Source organism: Mauremys reevesii, linkage group 1 (genome assembly GCF_016161935.1).
Source record: "Mauremys reevesii isolate NIE-2019 linkage group 1, ASM1616193v1, whole genome shotgun sequence".
NCBI lineage: Eukaryota > Metazoa > Chordata > Testudines > Geoemydidae > Mauremys > Mauremys reevesii.
This window is the reverse complement of record NC_052623.1, coordinates 322,197,318-322,208,874: the sequence shown is the minus strand read 5'-3', so window position 1 is coordinate 322,208,874 and position 11,557 is coordinate 322,197,318. Positions and strand designations below refer to the sequence as shown.

General features: G+C 40.7%; 1 protein-coding gene across 2 annotated transcripts in view; it reads right to left on the bottom strand.

Annotated features, from left to right (window-relative positions):
• Positions 1-5,562: 5,562 nt before the first annotated feature.
• Positions 5,563-11,557, bottom strand: part of MAPK12 (mitogen-activated protein kinase 12) — a 79,504-nt gene continuing 73,509 nt past the window's right edge. For both annotated transcript variants that reach the window (XM_039512046.1, XM_039512047.1), the window contains exons 11-12: positions 10,799-10,972; positions 5,563-8,034 (exon numbers count right to left, since the gene is read on the bottom strand). In XM_039512046.1, coding sequence (XP_039367980.1) covers positions 7,964-8,034; positions 10,799-10,972 — 245 coding nt within the window. In that variant the 3' untranslated portion in view covers positions 5,563-7,963. The remainder of the gene's footprint in view (positions 8,035-10,798; positions 10,973-11,557) is intronic.

Genomic DNA, 11,557 nt, shown 5'->3' with positions numbered 1-11,557 from the left:
ACCTGCACAACACTTTCAAAACATGAGCCTGGGAGATTAAATTCATACCTTTGCTAGACACTAAAAATCATGACCTGAATAGAGACACTAGATTTATGCCTTATTACTATAATCCTTATGACTGGAGGGGTGTTAATGGGCCACTTCACCTTGAATGGTCCCTTAAAATATGTGTTAACTACTTATGCTGAACAATCTGTTCCACCTTGTATTTAGCTGTAACACTCTGAGTACTTTCCCAGACCTGAGCAACTCTGTGTGAGCTTGAAAGCTCTCACCAGCAGAAGTTGGTCCAATAAAAGATATTATCTCACCCACCTTTGCTCTCTATTAAGATTGCAAAGTCAAGCACTCGAAAAGTAGGAAATACCAGAATTAAGGTCACCTACGTAACCTTAACTTGGTCCCCTTGTGCGTATGCATTATGATACAGTCTTTAGCTATATGATTACATACTATTTTTTCCACAGGACCCCTGCCTCATTCAGTCCACAGGATAGATGAAGCTATTTAATATTTTGTTTTCTCATTGTTCAATATGTGGCCCCATACTATTCAAACTGTGCTCTGAATACAGAATTATCAATTTCCTCATTAGAGTGACCAGACAGCAAGTGTGAAAAATCGGGATGGGGGTGGGGGGTTATAGGAGTCTATATAAGAAAAAGACCCTATAAAATCAGGACATCTGGTCACCCTATTCCTCATGGACTTTTCTGTGCCATTTATCACAACAGTATTTGAGTGCTTCACAAACACCAATGAATTTATCTTCACAGTACTCCTGTGAAGTGAAGGGATGGTATTATCGCCATTTTATAGTTGGGGAACTGAGGCCTAGAGACTAAGGCTATGTCTACACTACAGAAGCTGCAGCTGCACCGCTATAAGGTCTCCTGTGTAGACATTCTATGCCAGTGGGAGAGAGCTCTCCCACCAGCATAATTAAACTACCTCTAATGTGCAGTGGTAGTTATGTCACGGGAGACATATAATGATGTCGGCCTTGCCCCCGTAGGCCTAGGGTAGAGGGAGAATGCGCAGTCTGGTCAGCATTAGGAGCTGTGAAAAGCTTGAGCATACTCAATGAGGATAAAATCTTTATAGAGATTTTAGCTACTAAAATCTGTTTCTACTAAGCATGTGCACACTCAGAGTTTTCAAAGGCTTATAACTTGGATAAATTTGAAGGGCTTTTCACAGGGATGGCAAAAGACACTTCCGTGATTTACGGGCCATCCTGCCCCCCACGCCCTTGTTAAATTTCCTATCCCTTCTCCAAAGTATGGGGTGCTAGATTTTTTGAAAGAAAAAGTTACCAGAATTCTTTAACATCAGCAAAACAATGTATTTTCTCCTAGCTTCATTATCAGAAACAGCGGAACTGTTTTGTCTCGGGGAGAGGGGAAGTGGTAGGAAGAATTTCAGTCTCAATTATTAAAGTTTGGCAAAGATATAAGCAACTGAAAAGAGGGTATTATAATAATGGGAAGAATCAGACTACCTTAATAATAGGCTGTCCTGCCAGCACCAACGCTAAAGGCTGAATGTCACTAGTATCCTAGAAACTATGCATAAAATAATCTAGAAAGATATAAAACAGATGAAAGGTGGGGGAAACTGGATGCAACATACAAAGTGGTCAGAGTGAAGAAGGCACCTTTCTTTAAAAGAAAATAAAAGAAAATGTATTACTCAGGGCAAATTCCCCTTTTAGTTATGGAACTCCATACCTAGCCATTGCTTTATATAACAGCATTGTATAAAGAATTTATTGTCCATAAGGAAGCCAAAATTAAATATAAAAACAAAAGCTGTGTTCCTCTGAACAAAATCCAACACCAAAAGGCCCAGATTTTTGTCTATAGCTGGGGAACATAGTGCAGTTGTGGGGAGAAGTATATACAAAGGCAGACCTTGCACTGCCCTGATCCTGGGCTGGTCTCCCGGCATGATTTGGAGGAACCTGAAGGCTGTCCTGAATTATTGTAGCTGCCTGTAGCCTTGAGGGCCATACAGCAGCCAGCAAGATATAATGAGGTGGGGGTATGGCACAGGAGTCATTACACCAGTTTGTGCCACAGGAGGAGGCTCCTCTATATTGGGGTTATCCTCCCATGGCAAGGTACAACAGCTTTAGGGCTGGAACCCACTAACAGTGCAGTGCAAAGCAGCCACATCACACCTTAGGATCGGATCAAAAGCTGTCAAATCCAGCAGTTACCTTATAAGAGAGCAAACAGAGACACAACATTCATTTGTATTAGCTACAGTAAGAGAGGTGCCCCAAACAATTTTTGTCTGAATTGATGAATAATTCTTGGCATCTGCCCATCCACTTGACAGACAGTCAAAACTCCAGTTGACTTCACTGGGGCCTTTTCACCCTTACTCTGCCTGCTTTAACTGGAGGTTTTGCAGTGGCATGTTAGTTGCTGCATTAGAAAGAATGCTCCCAGGATTCATTCACTTGGAGTTCAATGTTGTGTGGTTATTCTAGAGACAAGATAGCTGAGCTGAAATCTTTTATTGGACCAACTTCTGTAGTTTTCAAGCTACACAGAACTCTTCTTCAGGTTATAATCTAACTCAGGGTCCCCAACGCAGTGCCCGCAGGCACCATGGTGCCCGCGGGGGCATCTAAATGCACCCGTGTCCTGGCCAGAGGTCAAGCATCTGCCGAAATGCCGCCGAATTTTGGCGGCATTTCGGCGGCAATGCCTCTTGATGATGCCACTTGCCACTGACAAGCGACATCATTGAGAGGCGTCGCCGCTGAAATTCGGCAGCATTTCGGCGGATGCTCGACCGCTGCCACAGTCCTTCGTCTGGCACCTGCCAGACGAAAAGGTTGGGGACCACTGATATTCTAACTGAATATGCCTAAGTGATTCCACTGTTGTTCTGGAGTCTTTTTACTTGAATGGTAGTTTCAGTGCCTTTAACATTGTTTCATGTTGCAATATATTCCAGATCTTAAGAATGCTTTTCAGAAAGCAAACTGCTTGGTTTTGTTTCAAAGTTTTTCTGTGCATACTTCTCCAAATCTTCCCCCACCCGCCCCCCCAGTAATGACTCACTGCATTTAAAAATATCAGCTAAATAATTTAAATGAAAAACAAAAAAGTGGGGAGTTTCCTGAAAACTGTAAGTGGTTGGACACACACCAAATGACAGGGCACAAATACAACAAAACTAACTGCACTGTCTTGTGCACAGAAAGTGAGCCTTTGGGAAAGGGAGCAGAAACTTAGTTGCTGCAGCCCCCTGGTGGCCACAGTTGTGATCTCAAAAGTATTACAGTTTGTATTATATTTTCATTGTCCATTGAGATCAATGGGAGTTTTTCCATTGACTTCACTGGGCACTGCATTAGGCCCCAGTCACTGCCTTTGATTGTTATTTATATTACAGTAGTGCTCAGAGGTGCCAGTTAGGATCAGAGCCCTACCAAGCTAGGCATTGTCCAAACGCAGTAAGACATTCCCTACCCTGAAAAGGCACGCTATTGTTTACAGTACTTTCCACAGCAAAATTGAGAGGATTCTAAAACAGGATCTGAACAGTAATTTGTTTCATTTGATTTCATGCATAGCAGTCAATTTACATTTGCATTATTTCACTTACCTTTCACTTGTGATAAGAGCGTTTCAGATACATCAATACAAGCAATGTAGAGCTTATATTGCGAGGGGATTAGTGCACTAGTCAAATCCAATTGGGAGAGTCCCCACATCCTTAAGTAAAACACAAGTGCTTGATGTAGCAGTGCTGAAGGAAACTGTACTACAGAAAGAAGTTCAGCAGGACTAAAGCAGGTGTGTGTGTGTATCTTGTACTGCAGTATTATGTAACACTGCATTCTGAAACCAATTTCTTTGTCCTCAGTTGCCTTCTTCCTGAGGGAGGCTGCTACCAGCAGCATAACAAGCTACATACTTCCCATGTCTGAGAGATGCAAGCGGTTGCTAGGTGGCAATGTAAGTTTTTAAAAAGTGGCACAACAATCACACGGAGTGCAAATAGTCTTCTGAGAACTGAGAATCACCTAGCAACAGCATGGGGCAGTTGTAAATGTGTGTGTATGGGTGGGGGTGGGGGGACATAAAAGAGATCCTCCTTTCCTAAACTACCAGCAACCCAAGGCTTGGTTTTCAAACTGTTTAGAAAAGTCTGCCTGGGGCGCTGGTGGCCCATGCACCGAACTGGACAGAACCACTGGCCATAGTAAGTCAAGTGGTACTTCCTATGTAGGGACTGGATGGGGGAATCAGGAGATGGATGGTGGATTGGCAGGGAGAACATATTCAGGAAGGTTTCCAGACATGTCACTAACCCCTCTGTAGCTACAGATAAAAACACCCCCCAGTTCCCCACTGGACCTTCCCCTAAAAACAAGTCTAAAGTTACCATCTTCATTCTTGTCCTCTCTAAACCTATAGTATATCTATGTTCTAGACTTGCTGCTCAGTGTTCAAATGGTTAGCATGGAAACTTAATTTTTAATAGCCTGCTTTCAGGGCTGACCATAGTGCATGTGCCAAGTATGAGCCCTAAGGGAGTATTTTAGTCCAAGTTACAATAAAAAAATAATCTCTGATATAAGATCTGACACAACCTTACCTGGAGCAGGTGGAAAAGGCACTTGATACAGTATTTGAATTTTGCAGAAGGTAAGAGAGCAGGAAGCTCAAAAGAGCAGCTCATAAGTTTTTTTATTCTAAGCAATAGTTTTTTAGGGCAGTGGATAATGAACATTGATTGAACAATTCGTATTGTAAAATGGCCAGGATGCATTTAGGTTGTTAGATTTAGGGCCCATCTCCACTTCCAGAACGCTGCTAGCTCAAAGTTCTCTTCTATACTTACGAGGTGTTGACGTCATAACAGGTTTACCAATTTTCAGTGTGGACAAGACAGTGGTTCTTTAATCAGGTTAGGGAATGGTTTTATGTCTAGGCCTTGAAATCCTGCCCTCCAGAACAAAGTCATGATGTTTCTGTAAAAACTGAGAATGTCTATGAAATAACCAGGTAGCAACACTACACTCAGTCACGTTGTGTGGCTGATGTACAGTGCTGGACATTGGAGTAGGGGAGGCTAGAATCTGTGGGCTTATTTCATTCCAAAATAAACAAAGCCACCATCTCATATTAAAGTGGGATATATCGATAATATCGGGTTTCATACAATTTCTTGACAGCAAAAATATTTTACCCAGACATCTTTCATCAACAATATAGCTGGTTTGTGTGTGTGGGGGGGGGGGGGGGGGGGGGGGGTCGAGGAGTGGGAAAATGAGACCATTATTATTAAAAAAACAGTTTATTTTTCACAATACATGTTGAGTACATGCAGATCATATTTACATTTCTCCTTAAGGCAAACAGAAATTGGGTTCTTATTGACCTGAGTTACCTAGCACCAGTAGAAATAGCAAATAAAAACCTATGAAACTTAGCCTCCCCCTTTGAATCAGCAGTTGTATCACACAAAGTACACTTTCCTCCACATTCACATTTCTTTTATAAGCTATTCATACTAATGATCCCTATTGCTCTCCTCAGAAATTGTTCTTAGCTTAAGCTCTTTGAGGGTTCAGAATTCTGTATATTTCATTAAGGTCTTCTTTTCAACATTGTCTTATTTTTTTAACCCTTTCTTGGAAAAAAACAGTCTTATATTCACTGATGTTTTAGAAAAAATAAAATTATTTTGCTTATGTCTCATTGTGCCTGTCCACCTCTATGTTTAGAAATCATGGTAAGTTGAGAGGCAAAAGTCCATCTCCAAGCCAATGCAGGAGATGTCGCATGATCCTAATAAGTGCTGAGCAGTAGAACGGGTCAACATTTTCCAAATCTCAATGAAATTAAAAAACAGACAGGAAAAATAGAATTGCCATTTTTCACAAAACAGTCATCCTGAGATTTGACCAACTGTAGTGCAGGAAGGAATTTTTAAAATTTCCAAAAGTTTGGTGAAATTTAGAGTTTTGAAATGTATTTAAAAAATATACAGCAACACAAACTTTGAAAAAAATGCATTGAAGTGTTTGTCCCGTTTTTCCTGACTAGCTCTATCGAACACCATTAACTGCCATTACCTTCCATGAGAGTTGAAGGTAATTTGCTCTCAGCACCTTGCTGGATCAGACCCAGAGTTTCCATATACAGACGGTCTCAGATATTAAAGGACCTGATCCTGTGCCCACTGAAGTAAATGACAAAGCACTTATTTACTTTTAATAACATAAGACCAAGCTCAAGGTGAGAGCAAATGGTAGTGGCAAAATGGAACATGACTCCCAACATGTGCATTTCTTAGTGTCTTATGTGCTAAAAGGCTTTCCTTTGGGTTGCATTTATTGCCTCTTTTTATGCATGCTGTTTGTTTTTTTTAAAGGCTTATTTATGCATGCATAAAATTGCAGGGTTTTAGCTACCATTTCCTCTCTCCATGTATCTCTTCTGGCTGCTCAGTGTTCATCACAAATACCTCTCTGCTAGATACTGGTATTTATAGTGCTTTATATTAAACAATCATTAAAAAACGAGTTGATGAAGCCTTCCAGTTTAAAATGTTTGAGTAAAAAAATAAGTCAACTGAGCCATCTCTGGGTTTCTTTCCAGTTATTAGCTGCTAAGATCAAATGTCTCTTTCCACAGATGTTCCACTTGGCACTGACGCAAAGCAGCACATTGTAGTGGGAGTAACCCTTATGCAAGTATTCAATTTTTAAAGAGATGAGCTTTAATCATAAAAAACATGTACAAAGGTCTGTCAATTTCCATTTCCTGCTCCCCTGAGATTATTATGAACTAAGCAGCTAGGAAAGTGCAAGAGATGAACACAGCTGAAGAACCCATAGAAGCTTCTAACCAATATCCCAGAGTAACTCATCAGGTAGATGTCTCCTGTGAATATTGTACCTTCTGTCAAGGGATTATTTTTCACAAGAGAATGAGATAATGAGATTTTAAAATGATTAGTTCTGTACACCTAATACTGCCTATGTACAATAAGAACAAAACATCTAGCTGCAGGTCAGAAGAAGAATAAAAGTATTATCATCTCCATCCCTATTGTCATGAAGTGACACTTGGCATGTAGCTTTATTTCTAACTCATATCCACACACTGATCTCCCCCCTGCCCCCGATCACTATGTACATTTTCAATCACCACATCAAAACTATGAAGAAATTACAGAGCTTATATAGAATGTTATAAATCCTCACAATTTCCCCCTGGAAACCAGGACCCTCTACTCCACTATATAAAGTGAGAGCAAGTTATTCAGAAGAGGAAGAAAATACTGTATTATTTAAAATCAGGACCACTTGTGGCTCTGCTCAGTCCCCTGCTAAAACTCTTACAGCCATGGGTGTCCCTGACTGCCACTGCTGCCTCTTGTGCACAGCCCTCAGAGTAGGTTTGTTGAGCCTATCCAGCAACATTTTCATTCCCTCACAATCTGCAGATCATCCACAAACTGGCTTCTGCAGGAAGGAAAGAACCAAGAGGGAAGCTAGCACACTCCCTTTGATGCCTTCTGGGCTTGGCTCCAGGGGCTCATACTCCCCTCCATTCATGTAGGAGGAGGGAAACACTTGTCCATTTAGCCTCAGATTGCTTAAGGTGTTAACTATTACTCTATTACCCTCTATTAAAGCACATTTATGAAAACCCTGGTGTTTTGAGGAGTACTTTGATTAAATGAAACCACAAATTTGCACAAAAAGATGAGAAAATTTGGATAGAGGTAAGTTTCCAGACAGTCTTGAAATGCTACTTCCAAAGGCACTAGCTTCCTGGTTAGAGTAAAAACACCATTATTCCTTACAATACACATATAACAGATTACATCCAGTTTATTTATAAAAAGGTTTGTACAACTGAGTTATCACAAGCATTTACACCCTTCCTGCTGCTTTTGATTTTTGAAGAGATGGTTCATATGGTTACACTGCTGTTTCCTTTGACTCAGGCAGGGGAGATGGCTTGAAGTTTATTACCTCTTTATAGGTAATGCCTGAAAAACAACAGTAAGAGAAAGCATTGCTAGTATGTTCATAAAAGGAGCCTCACAGACAGTAGCCGGGAGCCAATCCCAAAATGGTGGGAACGTTGTCTATTTGGGGATGAGACACGGATGAGGGAAAGAAAACATACAAAGAGCTAGGGTTCAAGTTTTCAAAAGTGGATGCCTAAAATTAGGCACCTAAATAAGTGACCCGATTTTCAGTTTTGCACCTACAACTGGCATTATCTTCATTAGCTGCTGCCATGCACAGCAAATCTGAAAGTCAGGCCCTCTTGCTTAGGGGCTACCTTAAGACTACAGCTGGTTGTCAGTCACACACCAGGAGAACATGCTGTGAAAGGCTCCTAATAAAAGGGTAAACCAAAGAAGAATTCAGTCATGGACAGGCAGGCAGGAAGCTATTAGGGAAAAAGGAGCTGAATCCCCACTTTTCTGACTGCCAGCCATCTGGGTGAAGGCAGCCTTAGATTTCCAGAATTGAGCCTGGTATGTATAGGAGCCACTGATGTCTCTGTCTTGTTTTGTTATGAGACATTCACATACTAAATATCCAATTCCCCTGTGGAGGGACATCAGTGGCTTCCTTTGCTTGAAGTTTATTTTTAATTCATCATAGTCTGTAAATCAACTTCCTAGTTCTGGTGAGCACAGAAATGCTGCAAGATCATTTCCTCTGATGACACTGTAGTATTTCTCATACTGGCCAACGCTAGAAAGTAAGGATGTGAGGAAATGAAAGAAAGGCACGAATCTCAGAAACAGCCTGTTTGCATGATGGGATGAGGACTAGTAACTTCCTTTTTAGTTTGTTTTTTTAACGGAAAGTTAAATTAACTCATCATTTATTTACTCACTGCTGAGCTTCAGTTCATCTGCAAATTTGACACCATCAGCTCAGGATTAAACAAAGACTGTGAATGGCTTGCCAACTACAGAACCAGTTTCTCCTCCCTTGGTTTTCACACCTCAACTGCTAGAAGAGGGCCTCACCCTCCCTGATTGAACTAACCTCGTTATCTCTAGCCTGCTTCTTGCTTGCATATATATACCTGCCCCTGAAAATTTCCACTACTTGCATCCGACGAAGTGGGTATTCACCCACGAAAGCTCATGCTGCAAAACGTCTGTTAGTCTATAAGGTGCCACAGGATTCTTTGCTGCTTTTACAAATCCAGACTAGCATGGCTACCCCTCTGATACTTGTCACCATTTATATTTATTTAAAAGTCAGCAGTCTCAGGTTTTGTAAATTGTAAAGGGTAGCCCTGGTCATTTTAGGAAAGTTAAGGGAATTTGGTTTTAATTTGAGTGACACCAAACAAAGCAGTTAGAAATGGAAGATTAGAAAGAGGACAGTCAGCAGACCCAGCAGCAGAGGGGAAAGAGTAGGTGGAAAAATCGGCAACATTAAAAAAATTATTCACGTTAAAAAAATAAAAAAAAGTATATAAGTAACCAATAATCAGCACAATCTCTCCTGTGTATGGAGGCATATCACTCAAATGCATTAATTATGCAACCACATAACCTGCTTTATATGAAGATATATCCACTCATGGGACACCTAAGAACAATCAGTAGCTCACTAGGTTTAGGAGACGTATTCTCCTGCTCCATTGACAGTAAGCAATAATACACAGTGTAAGAATTCAGAAATGCCTCCTTTCTGTACAATTCAAGGTATCTTTCAGCAGAAAACCAGGAGCTCAAAGTACAAATTGCTACTTCCTCTTCCCCTCTATTTTCAACATTTGTTATGCTAAGGTAAAAACTATGACCTGCACTCAGTCACTGGAGCCAACAGCATGCTGAATACTAGTCTTCTGTTCCCTTGCACAGGCTAATAATTGTGGTTTGTTGCCAACCTTTGGGAGGCACATGCAGATGCGAGGGTGTTGATAGCTTTGCCGAAGTTTTAGGAAAGGCAGATTTGTAACAATCCATCATCACTGCTCCCATCCCTGTGATGTATGAATCAGGGAAATGAAAAAAAGTAAACCCAGAACAAAAAGTGAACCCAAATCCTCAATAACTGACTCCCACTCTTCTTTCTTTCCCTCAGAAAAGAGGAAATAATCATTTAAGTTTATTCTATACATAGCAATAAAACCTTGTAATAGTGTTCTACAAACAGTATAAATCTAATTATTTTCCACTTTCAAGACACCTCTGGACAGTGAGAATGTTTGATAAAAACCCAGAACAATCCATAAAGATCAGCGGCCATTCCACACCTACCAGCCAGCTTTGCTTAACCTCACTGCTAAGCAAGACTGTCCCAAAAAGTAATTTTTATTTCCATTCATAGTATAAATAGCTGCACTGTAAAGAAAATCTCTGGTCATCTAAAGGCATTTCCCATATGGGTCAGGGAAGGCTTGTTAGAACCTTAGCTAATCCTGGGGGGACCGAGAAGGGTGAATTGAAAGAGCTCAGGAAGAGGAGATTTGGTGGAGAATGGGGAAGGGGAGGGAGGAAGGAACACAGATAAAGCATGGGGTGTTTGGGAGGAGCGGAGGAGGTGGAGCCGAGGGGGTGCTCTGGAGAGAGATGGAACTAGCAGAGGGGCAACCTTAGGAGGAGGTACAAGGTGAGATGGGGGCACTGACTCATTTTATGTTTCTAGACCCCACTGGTGCCTATTTTCTGCCAAGACCAAAGCAAGTCATTTTTAAGGAGATAAGTGTTTTTACTTCTCAGTTAGCCCTTCTTAGTCCCTTTTAACACCCCCCCGCACCCATAATGGACTTACGCTTCCACTCATCCAGTGGCAAATCCATATTGTCAAATGTGTCATCATATTTCTCTGCCTCAGTTTCTTCTTCAGGATCGTGAATTGATTCAAAATAAGGATGTGCTAAAGCTTCTACTGCCGTTATTCTCTTCTCTGCATCTAACACCAGCATCTTCTCCAAAAGGTTTACAGCTGTTCAACACAAGCCAAACAGGACATTCAATATTGCCACTGAATCCAACTTGGATTTTAAAGATGTTGTACCATTGTTGTTTTTTAGAATTACAGATGATTACAAAGATGAGTTATTTCATTTAATAGACATCTGCTGTTTTAAGAAGAAAATAAAAATACAAAGTGTTTTGCTGCTGTCAAGTCATATTATTGTGATATTCAATACAAAAACCACTTCATTATGAGCCTATCCACATGTTCAGTACACTTTCAATCCACTAGTGCAGTCAGACAGCCACGTGTATATCTATAGCACCGATTTTCTCAGCTATGCAACCACAGTGAAATACATGGTAATCTTTACATGCATTTCAGTGGGATTTGGATCAGGCCCTGTGTGAGCATACTGAAAAATTCAAAATGTACTGTGCTTACGAAGTACGTTATCTTGAGAACTACCAAATCAAAACCAATTTTCTCTGGAACCTGAAATACTTCTCTCTGAGTACTATTTTCATGACAAATTTCAGTTTTCAACCCCTATCTGTTTGTCTTGTACAGTCATTCAGAATAGGGCTTTAAGAATCATTTTTTTAAAATAGG